Here is a 27,886-nt window from a genome sequence, read left to right on the forward strand (position 1 = left end):
AACCATTTACACCTTATTTGATGAAAAATAATTTGCCGATGTGAATTTTCTTTTCCACCTATGATGACATTGGTTGTCAGGTAGATCAGTGGTTCTCAACCAGTGGTCCGGGGACCACCCGTGGTCCTTGAGGGGGTTGCAGGTGGTCCCCAGCTGAATGATGGAGAGTTGGTAACCAACTAAGTGGATCCTTATTAGAGCTTTAACTCTCCGGATTGTAAAATAAAAACAAATGGGTCCATCTGGTTTCAGTTTACGCTCTCAAGAGTAAAATTATTGTTAAACATCTGCATTACTTAATTTACAAGAAGTCTACACAATTAGAGAATGTAGAAATGTTTTTATTTTGTTCAGCGTTTTGGCTGTCATCTCTCCTATGCTACCAACATCAATACAGAGAGGAATTGCGGACAAAATCTGATCCAACGATAACAAAATATTCTACGTTTTGGTTCTGAGAGGCTAAATCTCATCAAACGGTGGTCCGCGGCTCAAATACAGAATAAATAATGGACCTTGATGTGAAAATGGTCGAAAAAAAACCACGACTGAAGTGGATCAATAAGCTACAGCAGGTTCACAACAGACGTTCTGCTTAGTCTTTTCATGGATCTCCTTTTAGTAGACCTTGTACCAGTGAACTGTACCGTCATGAAACTGTACCTTTTCCTATGCAAACTTCTAATAAAGTCTTCAATCAATCAATCAATCTGGAGTGGACTGAGCATTGCATAAAATGTGCCTCTCTCTCTCTTGTCTCTTTCTCTCCCCCCCCCCCCCCTCTCTCACTCCCTCTCTGAAGACTGAGCTGTCAGGACAGACGTTTTGTGTCCCTAATGCTGGGGCTGAGAGGCAGGCCATGCAGGGATTAGATCAGAGTGTTGCCGTCAGGCACAGGCCAGGCCTGCAGGAGAGACGCAACGCTGTAACCAAGTAAGCCGGAAAATCCCACTGACCCCTAACCAGCAGGCTGTTGAAGACAGACCACAGATAACTGACAACAGTCGTCCCACATGGGACATCGGTATAAACATAATCTCCGCTACCATAATCGCAAAACGATTAAGTAGTGAAAAAGGCAGAATCTACGAGCTCACAACAACGTGTGGCATTGCGAAGGCGTTGCACCGATATACACATACTGTACACAGTCTGCATATAGTACCGCATTTAGAAAATCACTTGAATGAAATCAGAGCTCCTCCCCTCAAGCCGCCCTTGAATCGTACCCATCACTTAGCGCGGCAGCCAAGGATTTAGTCCAGCGCTCTCTGATTGGTGAACTGTCAGCCTTCCTGTCTTGACTAGTTAAGGCTGTTCCTAAGAAAACAGGACATGTCTGCTAAACTGTAACTTAAGAACAACAGTATGCTGCTATGGGCCGGAGCTTCAGCTGCCGAGAGCAGCTGTACGCCCGCCTGCGTGTCCGTGCAGGGCGGCCCCCTTTTTTTTTACGGAGAAGTTACCCTTTTGCAAAAAGAGGCAACGGAATCAGACAAAATTATCCTTTATTTGTTGCATGTAAGGTCATTGCAAAAGGGCATGGTCGGCTGCCAACTCTCTCCCTCTCTCTCTCTCTCCCTGGCTCGGGTCCGCTCTCCCAGTCTCCCTCGCATTGAAGCAGAGAGGAGTATGCCACAGGGAGGGGAGGCCCTACACAGGAACTCAATAATAACTTTCAGCAGTCTAGCCAGGAGGCTGGAAGCCCAGACTGTGGCTGTTCCCTCCTGCCGTCCTCCCTCCCTCCGCTCAGCCCCTAACGCTCCTCCCTTCACCTCCCTCCCTCCTCCTGCTGGCTTGTGTCTGCTCCACAGGACTGATGCATTCTGCAGACAGGCCAGCGCTCTTAAAGAGACACGCACCCACATTTTTTTCTATGCCCTGTGTGTATCACTGCAGTGGACTAGGACAGTGTTTCTCAAACCTTTACATTTCAAGGTCTCCCCTTAACTCTGACAGTGTACAAATGGAACCAAATGGACCCTAGCAGGTCCATTTGGTTCCATTTGTTACACTGTCAGAGTTATGGACTTGTATGGGTCCATTTAGACCTCCCTAAAGGAACCCACAGAGTCCCTGGAATCCACTTTGACAAACACTGGACCAGGACAACACTTCAAAAAAAGCTTAAGTTTTATACTTCGGGCGTAAATAACAAAGATCTCCTTGAAGGTCAGCTATTTTCCCGCGAGCCAGTAAGTAAAGTATAACTTTAGGCTTAACCGAAAGCACAGCGACTCCCTTTATTTTCCAGGCCCTCTCGCACCAGTACTTCAACTTTTGTTTTCTTCCTTCCTCTCTCCTCCTTCTTCTTCTTCTCGGCGCTCGGGGGACGTTGACACCGACACGAAACTGGAGGGCAGAAGCAGACTGACTGAACTATGTCGAGAGGCCGGCGGTTATTCTCATGCAGGAATTCTCTCGCCGCGGTCCGGACGAGGGAGCCTTTTGATGTTATTCTCTCCGAAAACCAGGAGAGGGGATTGTCAAGTGCAATCAGTGGTCTTGGCCATGAAAACATATTTGATGCCATTATCATGATAATCCACACGTGTGGGGGGAGGGGGGGGGGGTACCTCAATGAGCCAAATAAGAGAGGGGATCATTCTCACCCCTGGGTGCTGCAATGTAGCTTTGCCCCTTCCATAACTCAACGAAGATTACATTATGGACAATTAAACTGCCCTATTGGGGAAGCACCGCCAAAAAAGCATCATGTTAAGCTGTGAGCTAATGTATGGGGCTTTTAAGCCGTGACATCATTTTGTAGGCAGAGGAGAATCTGCCCCCAGAGCATTTTCTGTCCCTCGCTATTTCAAAAAACAACGACTAAAAAATAACGACTAAAGTATAATTCTAACACCTTCCTTTCAACAACAAAGAGAAGAAAAATGTGTAAATAGTAAAAATAGTAAAAAATTCACGGAAACTGGTGGCAGAAATTCTCCTCTGCCTACAAAATGATGTCATACTTAACAGCCCCATGTGGCTAACATTAACACCCGTTTTAACTTTACAGTATGATTGTCTCCCTAGTAGTCCAATATTTCGTTGCTGTCGGGCAGAAACCTTGTATGTCCAATTGTCCATATTTTAACTTTTTATGTTTTTTTGTAAATTAATGCCCCCTACTTCATCATACTATTATTGTCACACAAATGTAGCAAAAATAGTCCGTCTACAAGCTCAAAACGCATCGAAATGAGATATGTTTTTGAGCTCGTAGATTGGCTTTTTCTGTTGTTTTTTTTTTCATTTGAATCCTGAAAAGTAACAGTTTACAGTACGAGGTTTGCACCCGACAGCTAACAATTTAGCAAATTTACCTCCCTTGCACCCTCAAATGTCAAGTTGGTAATAAAACACTTTACAGGCATTAGTGATTAGGGAAACCATAAAGAACCACACAACAATAATCATAACTCGCTTTTTGGCTTTCCAGCCACAAATGATGAGGGTTAAAAAAGGGGGTTTTCGGGGGTTGGTGGAAAATGGTCCCCCCCCCCTCTCCCCCCTCCCTTCACAAACATTTAACCATTCAAACACAACACAAGTTGTCAGAACAACGTGTGACTGAGTGGAGCCATGTTGAGCCCGTACACCACAGCGAGGGAACCGATTAAAAATTTAATAGGGTTGAATGACACAGAAACCTACAAGGGCGTGCCCGCCGAGCACACTCTCATTCTTCTGCTGTCAGCACTTTTCTTCTCTGGATAATACAAACTGTGTGAGAAGGCAAGGGTCTGGAAATCCAACCCAAGGCAGACAAGGGAAAGAGGTCGACCTGACCCCCAGCGAATTCATATAGCGGCATACACGTCGTTGACTTTCCCTTTTTTTCCCATTCTTCAGCAACAGGGGCCATAGGGGAATTGATTGTATACACCGGCAGTAACTGTAAAGGAGAGACACAGGGATCTCCATCATAACAGGTACCGAACTGCATGTCCTGAAGTGAGTCAAACGCCACATACTCTGCAGTACTCTGCATGGTCAAACCGGGAGTTCATTTAGAACCATTTAAACCCTATTATTATACTTAGACAACTTGACCTGAGTTGGCTGTGTGCACTTGGTCTGCTCTTTCTTCCCTCTACACACCAACTCTCTTCGCTGAAAATAGCCAAGCTTGTAGATTCTCGAATTTGAGCATTTCGAATGAATGCTCCCGGTTTCACCGTGTAAAAAAAAAGGATCTAGACCAGGGGTCTTCAACAGGGGGTCCGGGACAGGGGGTCCTCCAAATCTTCCAATTCTTTTTTTGAGAACTGTAGCCAAAAATAGCAGATCTACAAGCTCAACCAGCTCACAACGCCTCACGCTGTGAGGCGTTCAGTAAAGAGGTTTGGTGTAGAGGGGAAAAAGAGCAGATTAAGTACCGAGTAAAAGGTCAAGTTTATAAGGTAATGACAGCTCAAGGGGTTAAATATCTGAAACACAAATTGACATGAATCCAAAACACACTGATGATTGTGCTGTCAAACGATGAAACTATATGGAATCTATGAAAAGGTTGTGGGGGTCCCTGCGTCATCTCTCTCTCAACTAAGGGGTCCTTGGCCTGAAAACGTTGAAGACGCCTGATCTAGACGCGGGGCTAAAGGGTTAAATCATGGGAGCTGCAGCATTACAAAAGATGTCTCTATGGGAGGTATCGGTGCCAGAGTCAGCAGAGCAGTGCAGTCCTCCGCAATGAGAACCCCATTCTGGAAAACCAATAAGCTGAGCCTCCAGCTTCGCATGGGCCAAAGAGTTCCACTCCAGGCTCTTAAAAAGCCGGGACAGAGACATCCAGCAAGCACACACCTGGGACCCACAGGAGTGTCCTTATCGCTGAAAAATCTCCACAAGAGTCCCGCAAGTCCCCCTGTTTTCATGGCCTTGCAATGCTGTTACTTCACTTAGCGAGAGTAAGTCGAAAGAATCGTGCCAGCGAAATATCGCCCCTTCTAGCTTTGGATTCTGTGTAAGCCTTCATGAAACAAAGAGCTGCTCGTTTACTCAGCGGAGTGTGGCGTGCGTCGGGGAGAGTGACGCGTTGCCAAACAACACCGAGCCAACTGAATCATTGGTGTTGTTTACGCAGACACATAATTCTGCACCATCTGTGGGGCTCAGGTCTGATGTTCTGCACGGTGTAACAGGCTGACGGCAACGGCGTAACGAGGGAGAAGAGCGCGCGCCCAAGAGCCACACACACACACAGCGCTCCCCAGGCACGTGCACACATAGACATCAAAAGGGGCTTGAGCCCCTTGCCCTTCTACCCGTCTGTAAAAAAGTCCCCTCTCCGAGACCATTAATGCAGTTTTCACTATGGTGAAAGAAATGTAAAAGCCCTCTTTCCATGCCTGAAGGCAGCATTCAAACTTGAACGCAGCATCTTATGTTGAAAGAATTGCCCTCTCTTTGTAGAAATCAAGCGTCAAAAATAGCCGACCACCAAGATCACAACGCAGCTTGGAGGTCGGCTATTTTCGATATTTTACCAAAAGGCCCCTTTTAGAAATTTCAGACCCAGCCTCTCTAACATTCTCTGCACATCCCTGGCGCTCCCCACCCCCCCCCCCCCCCGCTGTAACAACCGAGCTATAGAAACACACAGCACTGTCTGCCGTTACAGAACCAGCTCTCCTGGATGAAACAATATCCACGGCAGCAATAACAAGTTTCATAGAGACATTCTCTCCTTTGCCCTCGAACTCTGAACCGACCGTCACCTCCCCTCACCTTACAAGGCAGATTGAAGGGAGGGGAAGGGGGGAGGGCAGGGGGGGAGGAAAGGCATTGAACTTCTGACCTGTCATTCAGACGGTGGAGGAAGCTTTGCGGCTCAAGGGGCAACCAGAGTCCACCATCCACTCTGTCTCCCTTCTCCTCTAGCGTCTCACCCCTACCGTCCCATAAACCCCCACTAAAAAATCTCCCGGACCCCCCTTTTTATGGCGGCCAGATGGCGGGGAGGCCTTCTTGCCTCTGGACTTGCCTCTCTCCAGTCTAGTAAAACCAGTTGACCTCGGCAACATAAAAACTGGCATTTATGAAAAGGCCGGGAACAAAACACACAAACATCCTGCCACCGAAACAATCAACGCCATCTCATCTCCCAGAGAGCCCTTTTACAAGATGAGAGAGAGAGAGAGCAGGGACGTGCTGGACATTGGGAAAAGCGGGACAACTCCCGAACGGCCGGTTCATTCTCGGGCCAGTCCAGGCCGGGCCATTAGGAAAAAAATTAAACTGTTTGCACAAAAGTAGTGAAAACAGCAGATCTACAAGCACACAACGCCTCGCGGTGTGTGCTTGTAGATCGGCTGTTTTCACTAGTTTAAATCATTTTTTAAATGATAAATACAAAACAAACGGTTTTGGACATACAAGGTTTCCACCCGACAACAGCGAAATAAAGGCCTAATTCATGTAATTGGCCCACTGGCTTGTCACTGATCTGAAATGGCAAATCTTTGAGTAGCAGCAGCGCTATAGAGAGAGATCTCTCCCTATAGCGCGCAATGAGGGCCTCTCCAACTCTTTTTCCCGGGCTGAATCAGGGGCCCAGCACGTCCCTGAGAGAGACAGAAATGGAGAGAGAGCCGGATATGAGTCTCACGTCACACACACGCAGTGGTTATGTACTACAGCGCTGTGGCGGCGCAGGCCAGATGTAGTGGCTACACCCAGGTACACTTTATATTTTGTATTTTTATGTGAGGGGGTTTTATTTGCGTGCCGTGGGCGTGAGCGCAGGACTCTGGCAGCCTCTAAATTTCTCCCTGAGAAACGGGGAAAACAAAACAAACAGAGCCGTCTGCATTCAGGTTAAAGCTGAACCACAGAACCACAGTCTGGCCCGCGGTTCACAACATTCTGTTCCAGGACTGACTTCACCTAAAGCAAACACTCTCAGGCCGGGGCCCGGTCCACCTCAGCCGGTGGGACGAGAATCTGTTGGAGCAGGCCTGAAATGTAAACGCCATTAACAAAACCAGCATTCATTATCAAGGCCCTGATCAATGGCGGCTGCTCGATCAACTCTCCTTTTCTGCGCTTCACCTCTGGTCGTGACTTTAGGGAGGGAGCACTACGTTTTTGGGGGAACATTCCAAGCGGTCTCTCTGTGTGTGTGTGTGTGTGTGTGTGTGTGTGTGTGTGTGTGTGTGTGTGTGTGTGTGTGTGTGTGTGTGTGTGTGTGTGTGTGTACCAAGTTTAGTTTTGTCTGGGAGGGTTAAAAGGGCACAGATCCCCACTTTATAAAGGGACCGGTCCAATCAATGGCTCCCCTTTTACTGCAAATCAATTGAAGTGATTATCTGCTCTCCCAATAATAACTGACCCCCCCCCCCCCCCCCTTCTCCTCTGCTCACCTCAGATGCCCCTCCTTTCCACCTACTTTATTTGTTCTAGCAGTTGGAAACTAACGTTTATGTCCTGCAATTCAACCTGACCTCCTGGCAACCCCTGGCATGGCTGCCTAAACCATTAGGGTAGCTGTGACTTGGGGTTATTAGCGTGATAAAAGTTTACTGTCCCTCCAGCCACTCTGCAAGGCTGCCGTTTAACGCCTCTGAAGAAGAACAAGTCTATGGGACCTTTCACACTGGCCCGAGGAGCCCATTGGCCAGGGGGCATTTGGTCGATACACAAACACAACTTTGAATTTTTGAAGAGTGAGAGTGAAAACGTTTAATTCAGACATTTGTGAAAAGTGACAGACGCAGTTGAGGTAATAAAGAACAGACAGGACTAGAATGTAGGAAGCATTCGGCAAACCGTGCGCGCCGCGGCCTTCGAGAGCGAGCAAGCAGAGCGTGATGAATTAAACTAGAGCATCCCTGTGATTTGGCCCAGTGGAAATGTGTAGACTTGAGCTCTGGGGGTGGGTGTCTGTGCTCTGTTTTCTCCTGTGCGGTAGCAGGAGTTGTGGGCAGCCAAGCTAACTGCCGCCTCAGCACTTCTCTCCATATTCTCCAGTTTCAAGCCAAGAAGAGAGAACAAAGGCAGAGCAGACTGAAGCTGCTGCAGAGGGAATGAGGACAGAAGGCATGCAGCACATAAGAGAGAGGAGTGTGCCCTCAATAACGAGCCCTGCTGCAGTCTATGAGTCCTCTCGGACAGCGGAAATAAAAATCCATGCAGCCATTCCCAGCAGCCAGCGCCACTCTTTGCTAGTCTACCCACAGACGGCAGTGGGAACCGGCTGACTGGCTGCAGCCAACCCCATTTTTTACACTGCAGCTCTTGTCTGTCACAAAATGGAAACCACAGCGTGGCTGGAATTTGCTTGGAAACAGGTTTAGGGGACCGTAAAATAGAAAGCCATGTTACTCAGAAGAGACAGAGAAGGCATTTATCTGTCCTTGACAAAATATAAACCACGCATACTCCACTGTAATAATCTGGTTAACATACTTAGTGTAGGAAAAAAAGAATCCTACTTACGCACTTCCGGCTTCTTCAACTTACTGCAAATGTTAGCTCTATTAGCTACATTTATAACATTTTTACAACCCTTTTAATAAATGGATTGCACCGTTACAAGTGTCATTAGTCATTTGTTCATAAACAAACACGTTGCAATCCAGATAGGTCGCCGTAGGCTTTTTGTGTCATGGTAAAAGCCTTAAAGCACTATGCATTGATAATGGACAGTCATTTTTCTGATGTAAAATGTGCCGTTAGAAGCGAAGCCACTAATCTTGCACACATTACTTAGATCTAGATTCACATGAATTATAAACATGTAGAGGAGGGTTAGAGCAGGCACGTGCACACATAGACATCAAAGGGGGCTTGAGCCCCTGCCCCTTTACCCGTCTGTAAAAAGTGCCCTCTCCAGACCATGAATGCAGTTTTACTATGGTGAAAGAAATGCAAATGCCCTCTTTCCATGCCATTCCTGAAGGCAGCATTCAAGAGAATCGCCTTGTCCAAACTCTCCTGAAATGTAATGCAGCATCTTATGTTGAAAGAATTGCACTCTCTGTAGAAATACATGCCTTACACCACATCTCCAGTATTGACTTGATAATGGTTAGTTCAGTGTGGTATCAAGCACCGAAAATAGCCGACCTCCAAGATCACAACGTGTCGCAGTTGTGAGCTTGGAGGTCTGCAAGGGGAGGTCTGCCCCTTTAGAGATTTCAGCCCCTGCCTCTCTAACATTCTCTGCACGTCCCTGGGTTAAAGAAGGGCAGAGAACTGAGGAAATCCACCATATTTCTGCTGGTGCGTGCCTGCCAAGGCATATACCCAAATGTCCAAACACAGCAGTTGGAATCAATAAAGTTATTAAGCCTAAGAAGGAAAGTGAACGCCAAAGAGCTTTTGGAGGAAAGACAACAACTTTGAACACCGACATAAAATATCCACGAAACGTGAAGAAAGAGATGAGAAGTATCCCATAAGTCAATTTCTAGGTCTGTGTTTTTGTCACACATGGTTAGAATATGCTTTTGTTGCCTAAACAAACCTAACCACATCCTTATTCTGGGGCATACATTAGCCGAAAAGAAAAAGCTGATATCGGCCATCTGTAGCAAAGAGATGGTGTAGAGGGAGAACACATATAGAGCCCTGGGGGGACTATACAGTATATGTATATGGTTTAAGTTGTTAATATGCTTTAATACATCTAGGCCTACGCATGTGTTAATAATTATTTGAATTTTTTAAATTGTAAACATAACAGTCCAGTGCAAAAACTAATCCGAGCGTTCCAAGGCGATATTTTGTAACGTATCACCGCAAATGTCTTTAATTTGACCATTTGGAGGGGCTCCACAGAAAGGCTGTTTTGGCAGCTCTGTTGCCTGCTGTAAAGCTGTGCTGGATGCTGGTCCATGCCAGCCCCACCCCATTAAGGCCGAACCCTGCACACATCATGTGTTTCCACTTTACCGATAGGGTGGAAATGACCTCAACGCTGTAAAAGATGACAGGGGTGCGAGCGCTGTTCACCAGATGTGAGGCAAAGAGAGAGAGAGAGAGAAAACCATTCGCCTGAAGAATTTACTGCAAACCCCCGAGGAGGCCTGTGATTGAGGGTTCAAATCGAGTTCCAGAGGATCCTGGTGTGTCTCAGCGGCACTCGGCTGTTAGAGGAGAAGATATACCCTACTGGCCTGGACAGATATAACACGCACGCACGCACTCACGCAACGCAAGCACGCACGCACGCACACACACACAACACTAGGGTTTCTCAAAGTGGGTGCCGTGGCCAGGGGTGCCCCAGAATACTTAAGGATTCATCAATATCACTTTAGTTTAACCACTTAGGCCATGCAGTACTTATTAAAATGAACCCGGGTTGCACTGTGCTTGGTGCGTTCTTTTTCGAACTACCATCGCCCAAAATGGACGATCTATTAGATCAGCGATTTTTATATAACGTTACCAGTATTTTTAAACTGTCCAAATGGAAACGGATATTCTCTCAAGTTGTCCCTGTGGATTTACACATTGACATGAATGTATGGTTCTATAAAGTAGCCAGTAAGACTCCCTAATCGGGAGATAAGCGACCGTCAGGTCGCATGCAAAAACTTTAGAAGGCAATGGTAGCCAATCAGGAGGGAATATGGGAAATGGGACAGATGCATGTTGATGACATGACTTTGGAGATATTGTGTACCGCTTTGCATGATTTTAGGGCAAAATCTGTAGGAATAGTGTCCAAAAATTTGTTTTGCGAGAATCGGCCTCATGGTGGTGCTAGAAGAGGGCCATGTGAGAAATGAGGGGTGATGTGACGTGTGACGGACAGACTGACAGACAGCCGGTGGAGGTTTTGATAGTAACTGCGACCTAGCGGTCACAACAATGTAATTCAGGGATGCTGTGGATGAAAAAAGTTATTTACAGGGGTGCACCCCTGAGGCCAAAACGTTTCAGAACAGCTGCTGTTCACGCATAGGCCTACGTGCAGGCATGCATACTTTTGACGTATATGCCTACATCCCAAAAACATCTAAAAAACAGTCACTCCACACTCCGCTGCACCTGCCCGGGCCACACAAAAGCGACTTCCTCCCACTGTGTCCAGCCAAGGCCCTTTATCCTATTTAGTGCGGCCTGCACCACAACAAAAGGCAGAGAAATTAGGGAGCCGTGATGATGATAGGGCGACTAATCCCTTTGGAAGCTCATTCTATCAGCGCGGCCTGTGTACAGTTGAGCGGCTGAAAGAGGGCAAATTAAATATGGACGTGGAGAGATGGGGCGTCTTTGTGAGAGAAGAGTTCACCAACAATGCCCCTGTTATTATCACTGGAATAATTCATACATACCATATGGGATGGAGGCCTTGACCTGCCGATGCACCGCTCCCACTCTGCATATGATTTAGTCTGATCTACTCATGGGGGGGGCAAGTTCATAGGTGAATTGATTACGAGCCAAAATATCAGCTCATGTTACAGTATGTTCACCTTCATATTCTTTAACCACCCGGTTATATATGCTTTGACATGCGATCGTGCAGCGAACAATAACAGATCTACAGGGTCACAGCAGCAGATCTGCTACTTATTGATGAACCAGACCTGTGCCCATGATAATCTTAAAAGCAGCTTTTTGTCTTCTTTTAAAGATGATGATGTGTGGGGGCTAAACTCTTCTCTCTGACACTGGCCATGCCGTGCCTTAAGACACAGAAAGGCTTATAATAGTCTTCCTCATTATAGGATCAAGAGAGCAGCGCCCAGCCGCGTTGCAGCCTCTATTTCAGGCCCGTGGCTGGCTGGTCTGGTGTGTCTGAGCTCGTCGTCGTCTGGCTGCAAATAAAGCCAGTCGGCTGTCAACGACACGAGCACAGGGAGGCTGGCAGCCCCAGGCCAGCACAGCACAGCACAGCACAGCACAGCACAGCACAGCACAGCACAGCACAGCACAGCACAGCACAGCACTGCAGTGCAGTGCAGTGCAGTGCAGTGCAGTGCTGTCCTGCTACTCTCACGACACCTGCACAAGAGCTACCATGCCTCTTCTGTACGCCTGTCTCTCTGGATATGGGCTCTGGGGTACACTTATAAACAGAGAGAGCGATGAGAGGGCGGGTGTGTGTGTGTGTGTGTGTGTGTGTGTGTGTGTGTGTGTGTGTGTGTGTGTGTGTGTGTGTGTGTGTGTGTGTGTGTGTGTGTGTGTGTTTGATGGGGAAGGCGGGGGGGGGGGGGGGGGCACAGAGACCTTTGCTAGTGACAAATAAGGGGTGACATGTTTGCAGCGACACGTGATGTTTTTGAAAGAGGGAACTTCCTGTGAATAGTAAGTAGAACAAAGTCAAAGTGAGAAAGGGCCCAACTGGTCAGACACTGATGTGGCAAAGGGGGGCCGACCATGACAGAGCTGCAGGGGAGGGAGGGGGGGGTTTACTGTAACACTTCATAGTTGAGCCCCCCCCCCCTCCCCCAATGCAGGACAGCTGTGTTGAATTCATTGGACACGGGGCAGTCGCTGACAATGCCGCGTTGCGTGGCCCTGTCTTCTGTGAAGAAGCGGTTGTCGAGCCGGTCCGAGAGGCGCGCGCGGGGGGCTCACCGCTTCTCACCCACACACGCAAATACTTTCTGCTGCTGCCGCCGCCCATAGCTCTGACCCTGGCAAATGACAGCCTATAGGAGCAGACGGCCGCGTCAACCAGGAGACGGCAGGCGGATTCAGTGCGCGCCGCTGGCGGGCTGCGAGACGGATGTCAAGAGGGAAGGAGACGGCGCTATTAGATTATGTATCAGACACACTGTCCCAGAGGCAGAGCAGACACCCAATATGACAGCCGTCCCCTAATAAGGCACAACACAAACAGGACGAAGGAAAATGAGGAGGATGCCATTCATTTGTCCCCCCTCTGCAGGCTCTCGAGTCGAGCCCGGAGACGGAGATGGAGGCTGATTATTAGGTCATCCCGACATCACTAGCACATGCTTCCCTCTCTCTCTCTCTCTCTCTCTCGGTAGCTAGATACAGACACGTGTTGAGCAGAGCAATAGCCTGTAGATGGATGGATGGAGGGGTTGAGGGATGGATGGATGGAGGGGTGGGGTTTTGAGAATATTTACTCAAGAGAATATTTACTCTAAGTACTGTACTTACAATTTTCAGGTACTTTTACTTTACATTGAGTATTTCCATGTTTCAATACTTAGTTCTACTCCACCACAGAGGCAGATATTGTACTTTTTACTCCACAAAAAGTATTTGAGAGCTTTAGTTACTAGTTACTTATTTACATTATTAATACAACCAGTAGGACGCCAGACGGCCATCTGGCCAGTGGTGTGTATCGGACCAGTTACCCATATATGGAGACCCCTGGTACCCATATATGGAGATCTACAGTATGTACTGTGTATGGAGATATGCTGCGAGACCCCAAACATGCTTACTCAGTTATTTGTTACGTGAAGGTCCTATGGCGTCTATGACATCTGACAACATACAATCCCTTTTATGCCCATATATGGAGATCCCTGTCTGTAGAACCAGCCACACAGATATGGGCTGTCTTCGCCATATATGGATTCTATTAGTGGCCGATGTGGCCTCCATATGGGCATTCCTATATGAAGTCCTGTTAGATATGGCTTAATATTGATGGCATCAGGGATCTCCATATATGGGAATGAAAGGGATTCTGTTAGTGTGGTTCCCCTGACATCACAGTGATGTAAGAGCGTGATGCAGAGTGTCTAACCCATAGACCGTAAAAAAACGTGACACGGAGACAAGATGTGCTGTTTCTCATACTAAACTGCGACCGTTTAGATTCCATAACCCAGAGGTACAGACTTAATTGTAATTGGCTACTTGACTATGAAGAACTGCAAGCTAGACCAGGATCGAGTAGTATCATTTTAGGATACGTAACGTTAAAGCTACTATACTTCAAGGGGGTTGAATCCTACTCAGCATACAATTAAGCAAAAAAATTCAATTTATTTTGTGTAATGGTTGCATTTTAACAACTTAACCCCTCAAGAAACTGTACCCGAGTTGTCCCTGTACTTGGACCGCTTTCTTCACCGTCTACACAAAATCTCTTTGCCAAGAATAGACGACCTACATGCTCACAGCACGTCGCAATGCGATGCATTGTGAGGTTGTAGATCTGCTATTTTTGGCTAATGTTGCCCCCAGAATATAGATTGATGCTGAGGTTCAAGTGTTTAAAATTAGAGATGCTGCGATATAGATTTTTCACTTTCGATACAGATACCGATACGATATAGCACATATTTGACAAGTACAATAAAATAAGACTAAAATAAATGCACATATTTATGATCAGGCATTTTCGATCCGATCTACTTATTTTGGCTGATATCAGACCGCTATCCGATCTGAAGATCGGATCGGTGGCATCCCTAGTTAAAATTGCAAAAAAAAGAAAAACTTAGAAACAAAGAAAATGCTCTCAAGTACTCAATATCAGTGAGCAATAAAAATATAATACTCCTACATTGTCAAGAAAAAAAGGGCGTCGAGACGATGCACACCAAATGTTTCTCACGTGTCAGTTTAACTAATATTATTAGGGGTCCCAGGAGCCCAGGCGTCAGGGGGGCCCGGGGTTTGTGGCTGCCGCCCCTGATAACCATGTACACTACAGTGCACAGTATGTAGGCCAGTCTGAATACAGACGCGTACAGTATGTGCTACTGTACAGTACAGTGGAGGTGGAGATCCAAGCGCGCCGCAGGCTACGGGAGGAGCTCAACGGGAGAGCTGACAGCGGAGGAGGGAGGAGGAGAGAGGTCTCTGCACGTGTGTGTGTGTGTGTGTGTGTGTGTGTGTGTGTGTGTGTGTGTGTGTGTGTGTGTGTGTGTGTGTGTTTGTACGTTGTGCGTCTCACATCATTGAGGAGGCGTTAAGTGTAGAAGGTGAACGTCGGCGGTTGGGCATGGGGGAGGTTTCGGCGGAGGAGGGGGGTCTCGGGTGATGAAGTGAGGACTATGCACGCTGGCTTGCCGACCCGGTGCGAGACATGCGTGGTGCAGAGCGGAGCGGGAGGTCTGAGTTCTGGAGCGCCGCAGCGGGACGACGAAGAGGATGAGGAGGTGGAAGCAGAGGAGGAGAAGGAGGAGGAGGGGGAGGGACTGTCGGAGTTAGTCTTATGGAGGTCAGACTCAGAAAGAGGATGGATGCTGAATGGATGGAGGAGGGTGAGGTCTGAACTCTGTAAGACAGTCTGCGTTGCGGTGCATGCGTGCGTGCGCACTCGGCTCTGGCACGCTTCTCTCAGCCCACCAGCCAGAGAGCACACCAAGTTCTTATTTAGCACAGGAAGAGCAGCTCTGCTTAGCAACCGCAGCCGCCCTCCAATCACAGGCGTACGGAGGAGAATCCAGCCCTGCATGCGTGCCGAGAACAAGTCCTTCTTGAGCGCGAGTGCGAGAGAGTGTTTGTGTGTGTGTGCGGTCTGGAAGAGGCCTCTGAGTATTGCGAGGCACGCTCGCGTGCGCACCACAAAACAACGTGCACACAACGAATATCCACCTCGCAGACTGTGGCAGACCCCAAATTGCGCTCTCGAGCGATTATGTTTTGCGGCAGGTGAACGCGCATGCCTCTCTCTTCTCGCTCTCCTGTCTCTCTCTCCTGAACTATGCGGGGAGTTCAAAGTTAAATCTAAACCGACCTAATCCTAAAATAAATTATGCATATCCCGGCGCGCTAGTAAGTGGCATAAATCCCTAAAACATTCATTTCTCCCTCTTCGTAGGCTGCAATGCATGCAGCAATTTGGCACCCGCAACCACTGCAAACATGGAGCTGGAGAGCAGCCTGATTGTGAGCCATTATCCATCGAAACTGGAGGCATGGGATGAGATTCTTTTTGGAACAAAATGCTGTCTGAACACACTGAGCAGTCTGTTTGGTTTAGCCGTGTGAGCTAATCCTCCTGGTAGCTGTGGAGGTGGCTGGCTGGTGGGCGGCCCGTAGGCACCAGCAGAATGGAGGGCTTGTCGTATAGTGCCGGGAGGGCCTGTTTCTTCTCTGGATTAGCTCATTTGTTCTCAAGCTTTTTTCATGTCAGGGACCCCCAAATTGATAAGGCATTTGGCCGCGGCGGACCCTCTTCTGAAAATGTTTGGTGCCAGTGAACCCCACAATAAAAGATTTGTGTTCAAAAAATGCAAAATCATTCAACATTTTCAAATATAGCAGATGTGCTAAGCGCTTAGTGCACGCTGCGAGCTAGTATGTCTGCTATTTTTTAATAGCCAATGTATAAAATATGGATAAAGTGGTTAAATGATTGCGATGCTGTATCAACACATTTTGCTGCAGACCCCGCTAGGACCCCTGGAGGTCCCAGGACCGCACTTTGAGAGCCACTGCTTTATCTAACATTATTATCTACATCTCCAATTGTGGTCTCACAGTATAAGGCTGAGCGATATGACTTCAAATCACAATTAGATCAACTATTTTATTTTTGTATGCCACCAGTGTAAAATGGTGTAAGTAGGCTAAGTGGTTAATCATACTAATCAATTTGGTCAATTATGACTAAAAATGTTGGCGCTACACCATCGTACGGCTCAGTATAAAATACTCTCATCGATTGACTTTCATTGTATAAACACCCTAACCCTTCGAAGTAGAAAACTGTCTTTAAATCCTTATTCTCAATCTCAACCACTTAATAATAGCCGATCTACAAACTCAGAACAAGGAATTTGAAATATTGCTCTTACAATCTGCAGCTGTCTGCTTGTGTTTGCGCCTCCAATAATACATACTCTCTCACGTCCAATCCATGTTCTAATTGCTGAATGCCAGAGGGACGGGGTGATAAATCGCGAGGATGCTGCGAGCGGGCCAGGGGGGGAGGGGGGGGGGGGAAGGGGCTTTGGAAGGTAGTGCACATTTCACCTGGCGATGTAAACGAACAGACATGTTCGTTTAAGGCCTCGTCTGCCTTCGCACGGTCCCCTCCCAACGTAGCTCCTGGAGACGTTGTCCAGGGGTCGGCGATGGTTTTGGAGATATGCGGACTCGGGTTCTCTTGCATTCCAGGGAGTGATGCAGGATTATGAGAGTTTAAACCCTCCCTGGCTGCAGCAGCTTAGTAGCTCAGCAGATGCAGATTCCAGGATTTCCTGTCTCTTACAGCAGATGGGCTTAACTCTTAATCACAAGAGAGAGCTGGAAATCAGGAGGTGATCGAGGGGGAATTGATGATGATTGTGGAATAACGCCGACGCCGACTCGACACGGGGGCATCTGTTCCTCCGCCGGGCTGACTGGCTGGATGTCTGTCTTCACTGCAGTCACAGCCAGGGCTGTTCTCCTCCCAACGTCTCATCACCCTCGGTGATCTGCACTAATCATCATCATCCTCCGTCACTCTCTGCTGCTTATACAAGAACTGTGTCACACAACTGGCACAGCATCACCCATGTTTAACCCCTTAAACCCTACATATCAGTCATTCTCAAACTTTTTCATTTCAAAGGCCCCAACGATGAGTGTACAATTGGAACATTTGTGCACACTCAGAGTTATAGACCGGTAAGGCTGCATTTGGAAATCCCTCAAGGAACCCCCAGGGTCCCTGGTCTGGACCCCACTTTGAGAACCACTGCCCTATATATACTTGGTTGACTTGGTCCCCTTCTCTTTGCCAAAGAGTAACATGATGCATTGTGAGCTGTCTTTGCAGAATTTTGTCTATTTTGACATGCTCAGAATAGGGTACACGATGTGGTTAAAATGATTATGCACAAAGACGTTAACTTTTCATGAGATATCATTATGAACCGTTATATGAGGTTACGAGAGGCGAGACAAGATGGGGTTCGGATTAGAAAATAGGTCTGCACACTTATTAGGAGATGGCACACGCATTATGGTCTGTAAACTAACTAACTGGCAGAAGCACCAGGCACCGTCCACCCCACAACTCTCAGAGCTGAATTAACACTGCAGATTTTCATGAGCTATGAAAAAGTAAGTCAACTTCAATTTCCAAAAAAGGACCATTACAGGTCCGTAACTGAGTTATGGGGGGTCCTTGAAATTAAAAACGTTTCAGAATCACTGGTTTAAGTAAAACGCCATATGTGCCAGACAGACAGACAGACAGCCAGCCAGAGAGAGGGAGACAGACAGAGAGACAGACAGACAGACAGAGACAGACAGACAGCAGACAGACGACATTCAGCACTACTGGCTCCAGTCTGACTCTGTGAGGATGACCAGTGACACAGCAAAAGCATAGAATTCCCACGTGGGGGTGTGGGTGGGGGGCTGCGGTGGGGTGGGGGGTTAGAGACCTGCCCACGCACCACCACCGAGAGAAACAGGACGTTAACAAAGAAAAATGGCTGCACTTCACAGCCCCTGAAAGGCGCGGCTCGCGGACAAAGGAGGCGGCAGGTCTTTAGCACACATCACCCATGACAGAGCCCCAGCTGACACCCTTTTAACATGGGGTCACCCCTGGGAGAATTGAGGGCACAACCCCTGGGAGCTCTGCACGCCCCTTCCCCCCCTGACACGCTGCCCCTGCCCCGGCCTGAGCTCTCGCTCTCTCCAACAGACATTTCACAGATGAGGAGATGCTCCTCTCCGCAAGCTGGTCAGTGGAGGGGTCGGCCGCTGCCCCGCAACCCCCCCCAGTGTCATTTCTACTAGGGCTGGGCCATATGGAAATTCAAATATCACAATATTTTTTTGACCTAATACCTTGATTTCAACATTGTGACGATAATATGACGCTAAAATAGCAGATCTACGATCTCACGACACAACGCATCGCTATGCGTTGTGAACTTAGGTAGGTAGGTTGATAGGCTAATTTAGATATTTTGTCAAGTATAACATAAGGCTTAAGCGATTAAAAGCAGGAAAAGACCAAACGCTTATGCCATATCATAATATTAGGATGTACAAAACCCCAGACGATGTCTCGAAGTCTCATATCGATATAAAATCAATCAGCCCTCATTTTTACCCTTTGCCTCTGAAGAGACACACAGTCACAACGCGACTGGATTCACACAGTGATTGCGACCAAAGGTCGCAGTTTAGTATGTGAAACGGCACATGCTGACTCTGTCTGTCTGTCTGGATGAGTACACTTGTTTGTTTACGGTCTATGGATTTGCTGCTCTGACATCATACTTTGACATCACTGATGTCATGGGAACCACTCTAACAGAATCCCTTTTAAGCCCATATATGGTGTCATCAATATTAAGCCCATATCTAACAGGAGTCTACAGGACTTCATATGGGAATGCCCATATATGGAGGAAGACAGCCCATATCTGTGTGGCTGGTTCAGACAGGGATCCCGATGTATGAGCATGAAAGGGATTGTATGTATGATGTCAGATGTGATAGACGTCATAGGATTTTCACATAACGAATAACTGAGTAAGCATGTTTGGGCTCTCACAGCATATCTCCATATACAGTGAGTACATGGATCTCCATATATGGGTACCAGGGGGGGGGGTCTCCATATATGGTAACTGGTCCGATATAGATCACTGGCCAGATGGCCAAGAAGTGGCGCAACCTCGGTCACTTGTCGCCCTGAGGCGTCTTATAGTAATAATTATACGATCTGTGACGCAGGGGGTGAAAGGGAGAGAGGCGCTCAGTCTGAGTCAGAGTGGTGACTCAGAGTGGGGAAGGTGTGGAGTTGTGGAGGACTCGTTGTTGTAGAGCGGACTGGAGGAGTGTTCTCCTGGCCCGGCGGGGTCAGCACTGGGCAGACAGGGGCCGTCAGGGGCCACAGCGATGCACCATGTGAGCTTTCAGGGCTTCCCAGAGGTCAGCAGACAGATGGGAATGGAAATGAGCCGCCAGTGCGCTCATTTTAATCCCCCTGCACAAGCACAGCTGATCCAGGCATTATACATGCCTCCTCAACACGCACATGCACTGCAAAACAACTCAAATACTCAACATACATATATAGAACACTAGTGAAAATGGCTGATCTACAAGTACACAACACCTCGCACCGCAAGGCGTTGAGTGCTTGTAGATCTGCTATTTTCACTAGTTTTGTGTGACAGTCTTGTATGATGAAACAGGGCGTTACTTTACTAACTTGGAGATACGAGGTTTCTGCCCGACAGTGACGATATGGTCTATAAACTAACTAACTGGCAGAAGCACCAGGCACTACCCCACAACTCTCAGAGTTGAATTAACACTGCAGATTTTGGTGTGCTATGAAAAGGTAAGTCAACTTCAATTTCTAAAATGGACCATTAACAGGTCTGTAACAGGTCTAAAACATGCAGACATAATACACACGCATGTGATCTGGGATAAACGCGTTAATTCGCTCAAAAGCGGAGCGGAAAAGAAAACAACACACACAACCGTTTGCACCTTGTGTTTGACACTTGGTTGATTGGTTTGGCCCCAGGTTTGGGGCTAATTTGATAGAGTGAACAGAACAATGGGATGAGAAATGGCATAAATTGGCCGCACTTGAATGGCTTTAATATCCATTCCATTAAGAAGGGTCTACACGACTCTCCAGAGTACCCTTTCTCTATTCACTCGCTCAAATGATTGATTGCTCTCCCGTCCTAAGATTTATTTTCTTTCCTCTACAGCTAATGCTCAGATGTATTTGACATTGGAAGGAAGGAATACGTTTTCGCAGTTGGGAGATTTTCTTGCTGGGCAGAAAAGTTAACATTTGCATTATAAGGCTATAGTAGTGCCGACACAATTTGGCAAGTCGACCGAATACAATCCGGTTGACTTGCCAAATCTATTGGACTTTGAATTCAAAATTCAAACAAAGTGCAATAAAAATAGCTTTTTGGGGGGGAGGGGAGGCACTGCAGCTAATCCTACAATCCTCCAATATCCCACAAGTCTAAATGCTCCGTTTGAATGCGGTTGTGGTCATTTTAATGCATCATGCTGCCAATTTTTTGTTTTTTCTTTTTTAATCTAACCACTGTATCCCTCTGTTCTTTATCAGATTGCCATCTGGCCAGTGGACTGGACACAAGGACATCTGATTGGATGGTGTGAAAAGAATGGGGGTAGGGCCGGGTCAGTGTCTTTGGAGCCAGGTCAGGGGTCACGGCCCTTTGACAACACATGTCAAGGCCTGGCTCACACACCCTACGTCTTCTGAATGAGAGCCGCCGGCCAGCCTCCCCTCGTCCAATCTGCCCTCATCTGAAAACACTGGGCGAAGGCCAACTGACCCAATGCAGGACTCGATGCAAAACGCAACACAATGGTACCTTCTGATCCGGCTTCTGCTTTTGAAAGCAGGGCTTTGGTATTAACCACAGGAACCCTATAGCGACCATATTCTGGGGGGAACATTAGCCAAAGATAGCAGACGGATTTCACCCACTTCTTTACTTCTGCAAAAACCTGTGATGTGACAAAAAAGCTTGTAGCTTGTATGGTCACAATGTTTGGTGTAGATGGGGAAAAAAACGGTCCAAGTACAGAGCTAACTCAGGTCCAGTTCATTAAGTCTAGAGGGTTTAAGTGGTTAACCACATGAACCCTAGCATCCCTATCCTGGGGGAGAAGAGATGTTGTGTAGATGGAAATGGGGATCTAGTATAATAGACCTCTGGGAGAGTCTCCAACTAAGCATATACTAGGGTGGTTTAAAAAAGACAGCTGGTTCTGTTCTGTTTTCTGCATTTTGAGATGTGAGGACTGAAATAACGCCAAATTACCCATGTTTCTTTTCAGCCAAAAAAAAAAACCTCATTCTCACAGTGTAAACACGTTTTTTCAAAGCAGAGAATCACTAGTTCTCTCCGCCTCCGTCACACCTGAACAGTGTGTGTGTGTGTGTGTGTGTGTGTGTGTGTGTGTGTGTGTGTGTGTGTGTGTGTGTGTGTGTGTGTGTGTGTGTGTGTGTGTGTGTGCGCGTGCCTGCTTGTGTGTGTGTAGTGTGTACACAATTCAAACATGAGTCTAGACAGATTATACATGGGCCAGGAGGAACTACAGTGGGTTCTCTCTGATTAATAAAACACTCTGACATCAGAAGGAGGGCTGAGGCCGGCTGATAACATTGAGTTGTTGTTTCACGGCTATAGTAGGCGAGGCAAAGCGTGGTCTTGCAAAGCAGCCCCTGTCCGGCCTTTCAGCGGCTTCCCCTGTCAGGCTGATGTATGAGGGAGCGCTAGCTGTGCGGCTCCCTGAGGGACCCGCCGCGCCTGTCTACTAACTGGGACACGACTGACAGTGAACCACAGCAGACAGACACACAACCTCCCCCACTCAGGCACTCACACTCACACACACACACACACACACACACACACACACACACACACACGCCCCATGATGCTCAGGCAGGCCTGTGAATGCACTGTAAAGCCCAGAGCGTGAATTTAACTCTTGAGAGTATACAAAATGTATCCGAATGGACCCGAACTCCAAGTTACAAATGGATACCATTAACACTGAGGATTTTTTGCTGTGTACACTCACACACACTGAGAGACTGTTTGGTACAACGCATCACCATTTTGGAAAATATGAAACACGGCGATAATACATCATGTCCCGCTGACTGTAGTTAGAGAGAGAGAGAGCGCGCGTACACACACACACACACACACACACACACACACACACACACACACACACACACACACACACACACACACACACACACACACACACACACACACACACACACACACACACACACACACACACACAGGTGCAAGAGATTTTCCCAAAGACAGATATTTCTTTTTGTCTGGTTTCCATGTCAGTTTCTCAGCATAACACCCCATAAATCACATCCAGTGAGAACTGATAGGAAAAATATGCTGCGTTACTGTAAGGATGTCTCACCCAGAAATGCAATAAATTAATGTTTATCTGATAATTATCATCAAGATCGGAATAGCCTTTGGCACGTTTCTCACAAAGGACAAAAAAGCCACGGTGCGATATTTTCTAGCAAAATTGTATAACCTACTAGTAATCTTCTGCTGAAATACCCCTGTATCACCATCATAATTTTTTGCCAATATTCAGTATAGTACCTCATATGAAATTAAAAGTACAGTATACAATTCACTGAACCATAACCAATAATATCAAAGACTGGCTTCACACCACTTTAAAATACAGTATGGTTTAGTTCAGTTGACTGGGGTCCCCCGGCCCCCTCCACACCAAATCTCATGAACCCTATAGCGTCCCAGTTCTGGACATCTCAAAACATAGGTGAACATTCCGCTGATCTACAAGCTAATGCCATGTTGCAAACAATGCAACGCGTCATAATCCTGTAGATCAGCTATTTTCGGTGAAGAGATTTGGTGAAGAGGGGGGGGGGGGGGGGGGGGACAGTTAGTACACCTGCTCAATTACCGGTAAGTATATTTTGGGTTTAAAGTGATAAATGCAACTCTTGACTTTTAAAAATGTACCCAAATGAAACTGTTGTGGGTCGATTTGTGTCCATTTTCCCCATGCTGAAGAGCTAAATGAACAAGAATTTGACAGTGCGGAGCGGAGCAGCACCATGGTGATCCATAGATGTCCCTCATTAGCACAGTCCCACACAGCAGCTGCTGAGTGACGAGAGAACAGCCACTTGGTCTCCACGTCCTTTGTCAACCGTGGACGTATCTGTCCCACACATGGAGCCAGCATGGTGACACACACATTCACACTCACCCCTGTATGCACACACACACACGCGCACACACACGCGCACACACACACACACACACACACACAAAACACCTTATCCTGCCCAAACAGTAACGCCCCTTCCTCCTCACCCACATCTTGATATCCCCCCCAATCCTCATTAAACTCTTATCCTTTAACCCACCTTGTGGCAGCAGCACCATAATAGATTCCCCCTGCCCCCTCTTCTCTCCCCCCCCCCTCCTCTACTCTCACTCACTAATAAAATACATAATCAGGGTTCCATCATAATGCAGATGCCCTTGGGTAACCCTGGGAGGGTCTGGACCACTGGGCTTCATGACTAAAGAGGATGGGAGGGAGGGACTCCAGGGGGGTGGGTGTCAGGTTAGCGGCTTGGTTAGCAGCTTTGTTGTTCCCTTTCTGAAATTGAATCAGGTGAATGAGACTTTATGAGATGTTTCACATCGCTGAGAACCAGGGTCAGGATATTTATACTGTAGGCTGCCTCTTGAGGGGGAGATGTATGCACTCACTGTAGAGGTAGGTGTCACTGACTGTGACACTGAGGACATGTGTATGTTGTAAAATGTGTGAAATAAACCATTAAAAAATGTAGAATTTTAATCAACAGGGATGATTATATTCCTGAAGCGCTGGTGCAGAAACCAGGTGCAGGGCCTTCTATAAAGTAGCCTACTATGAATAGTAGAGTGAATGCTGTGTGTGAAATTATCGTGGATTCACTGGGCCTGTGGGGGCTCTTGGAGTTTCCACTCGGTCAAACAGAAATACAGTCTCAGTAGACATTTCATGTCTGTCAAAGCAAAGAAAAACAAAGTGCTGTAGGCCCTCTGGTATCCACCCACGAAAAATGACTAAGAGAGGGAATAGTTACATAAATAAAAAGCCCATGGTGAGCTGACTTACCCTGCATGATTTACTGGAGTGCTTGTGGGTCAGATCGAATTTCCCTTTTATTTCTTTCAGGGCCTGCTCCAAGTGACTCTTCTCCTCCTTCCCGGTGTAGTCGGGATCCAGGAGCACGTAGGCCCGCCAGTTAGCCGAGTCGAAGCCCCAGTGGACCGTCCGGTTCTCCAGCCTCTTGTGACTGTGGACCACGAACTTGTGCGGCGGGTACATCAGCCTACAGTCCATGCACTGGATGCACGCCGCGCCGGGCCCGGCGTACAGCTCCGGGACGAACAGACCCCGGCACTTGCCGAAACACTCGTGGTACACCTTGAAGCTCTTCTCCGTCCTCTCCAGCTCCAGGGAGCCGCCGGAGGACAGCTCCTTGTTGCAGTGGGGGGGGTAGGACCCGCCGTAGATGAGCGCGTTGCACAGGCGCTCCGCATCCGTCTGGGTGATGAGGCCGCAGGACGGCGCCGAGAAGGGAAGGATGCCCACCACTTTGAGGATCTCCAGCTGGTCCGCCGTGCACCTGCATGGACAGTGGTGGGAGAAAGTACTCACATTCTTTAGGCTACTTACTGTAAGTAAAAAGTATCAATACCGCAATGTAGAAAACCTTCCTTACAAGTACAAGTCCAGAACCCGAAATTTACCTGAGTAAAAGGACAAAGGTATTGGTATCAAAATGCACTTAAAAGTACCAAAAGTAGAAAGTTCTCATTAAGCAGAACGTCCCATTTCAAACGTTTTCAAATGTATGTGTAACAAATCTTTTCAAAATAGCAGATCTACAAGCTCACAATGGATGTGATGCGACTCATTGTGAGCTTGTAGATGGGCTATTTTCAAATGGCCAAAATGTATATAGGGCTGAGGTGGTTAATATATGTTTTGAAATAATAATAATCAACATTTTTACAGCTCTAGCAGTGATTGATTCCCAACCATTTTAATTTCAAGGACCCCCAGTTTGACATGCATTAGGCTACGGACCCCCATTTAATGGCATTGCTATCTCTGAGACCCCAATCTATATTGTAAAATCAATGTTAAATTAACTGTGAGTGTACAAATGGAACCAAAGGGTCCATTTTGTTCCATTTGTACACTCTCTGAGTTGATAGGCTACCCATATTAAGGGTTCCTAACTATCATTTAGCTGGGAGTGGGGGCCCCCTGGAACTTCCTCAAGGACCCCTTTGAGAACCAATGCTTTTTAACACCATGCACTGTCTGTCACCTGGAGCAGTAGATGTGGAGGTCGTCGCACACCGAGTTGATCTGCTGCAGGGAGAAGTCCCGCAGCACGCTGTTGAGGATCTGCGGCAGACACAGGCGCTTCTCGCCGCCCACCGCGAAGCAGGAGATGGGCTCCCGCTCCAGCACCGTCTCGCAGCGCTCCGTGGAGCGGTCGGACGGGATGAAGAGCGGCCCGGACGCGATGACCGGCGGCACGGCGCTCTGCGGACCCCCGGCGGGCAGGTTGAGCATCAGCTCGCCCGTCTTGCCGTCCTTGCTGAAGAGGACGTCCTGCTGGTGCCACCGGGCGGAGAACGCCGCCGGTCCGCCCAGGGAGCGCATGGAGCTCAGATGGAACTGCTTCAGAGTTTGCTGGAGTCCGGGATGGGGCTGGAAGCTCGTAGCCTCCATGTTGTTAACCGATGTGGGAGTCGAGTTCAAACTTATTCCGAGATGAATTTAGCCTGAATCCCGACCCGAAAAAGAAAAAAACCCAAACAAAGTTGCCTTCAGTTAGTAGCCTATCCGCTACAACACTCGATGCGTCCAGCGAAGCGCATTTCCATGTCACTCGAGTAGATTCCCAAGGTGTCCATTCAGAAAAAAATGAACACTCCCGTAACGTTGGTACACGGACTCCTCTGTCTGGTAGACAGACAGACAGACGCGATTAAAGTCCACAAGTCCACAACTCACACACACAAGTAATAATAAGCGACAACATCCGATCCACCGTGCTTCTAAATAATGTCCTCCACTGCAGTCTATAATGTGAGCCCGAAATATGCTGCTCAGTCTGGCGTACTCTCTCTCTCCCTCGCTGTCTGTCTCCCTCCCTCGCTCTAAGCCCAATGTGTGAATCTCTCTCTCTCTCTCTCTCTCTCTCTCTCTCTCTCTCTCTCTCTCTCTCTCTCTCTCTCTCTCTCTCTCTCTCTCTCTCTCTCTCTCTCTCTCTCTCACTCCGTCTCTCTCTCTCTCTCTGTTTGTTTGTGTCTGGCTCAGTCATTGAATCCCGGCCAGGAATGTGACTGACTCCCCGGGCTGGCTGTTCCCTCAACTAGCCTCCCCCCTCTGCTACATGGCAGCTGCAAAAGCAGCAGAAAAAAAAGGAAAGAAAAAGAAAAGAAATAGAGTAAGATATTTTCAGAACCCTTCGAAAAGCTGAACCAAGGGTTGACTTGTTTTATCTTTCACTGAAATTATAGACTAAACAATGTATTTATAATAATATATTAAGAGACAATAATATTGAGAATTAACTTTTATGCAGGTGAGCTATGTCCACGACTTCACAGCCATATCTACTTAAATATTTACTTAAATAAATAGCTAGGTTTTCACACACATTTTCTCATATCTAACTTTATAAGACGCCAGACGTCTCCCTCAGTCATTATATTAGTGTTCTCTCCTCAGTCTATATGCCCGTTTAAGTTAGTTTATCATCGATCGACCTCTTCAGAGGTTTTTCATACCTAGAACCTACACAGCAGTCAAAGTTCTGTGCAAATAATATACAATAATTATAAAATAAATAACTCTATGGTTATATTTCACATTGGTCTTGCCATTATGCACCACTCGGGGGCGCCAAATATCCACGAATATGTATACTAAAGAGGCGGATGAAGGGAAGTACTTTAGAGTGATGAATATGGTAATAAAGTTGATAAAGGTGCAAGATGATAGATTAGATAAATCATAACTTTAAATGCATACAATGTTCCTTCGAGACCTTGAAAAGTAAACGTGAAATTACATTATATATTACAGTCTACATTGTATATAAAATAATATATTACAGTCTTGGCTGTTGCTGCCACACACCTGAATTTCCCTCCAGGGATCAATAAACATAATGGTATAATTTAAAAGGAATTATAAATAAGTGAAAACTGAACAATAACTTTTATTGCATTAAAAGCATGCACAAGCACGTTAGGCGATAAAAACAAAACAGTAGCGATATTTGTCCTTAGAACCTATGCCCATTATAAGTTACTAAAACTAGCCACAAGGAATACATTATTTTACTGATTTTCCCCTGATTATGCAACTAAAAAATAGCCTTAACAGGAGCCTTACAAATGCTGTA

General features: G+C 47.1%; 1 protein-coding gene across 1 annotated transcript in view; it reads right to left on the reverse strand.

Moving 5' to 3' along the window:
• skib (v-ski avian sarcoma viral oncogene homolog b) overlaps window positions 1–26,566 on the reverse strand; it is a gene marked incomplete at its 3' end in the record, with an annotated part of 53,069 nt that extends 26,503 nt beyond the window's left edge. The window contains exons 1-2 of the mRNA XM_080728209.1: window positions 25,793–26,566; window positions 24,568–25,081 (exon numbers count right to left, since the gene is read on the reverse strand). Of these exons, the coding sequence (XP_080584335.1) occupies window positions 24,568–25,081; window positions 25,793–26,202 (924 nt within the window). The 5' untranslated portion in view covers window positions 26,203–26,566. The remainder of the gene's footprint in view (window positions 1–24,567; window positions 25,082–25,792) is intronic.
• Window positions 26,567–27,886: the final 1,320 nt, after the last annotated feature.

This window comes from Nannobrachium achirus (genome assembly GCF_963921795.1).
Source record: "Nannobrachium achirus genome assembly, chromosome: 6".
NCBI lineage: Eukaryota > Metazoa > Chordata > Actinopteri > Myctophiformes > Myctophidae > Nannobrachium > Nannobrachium achirus.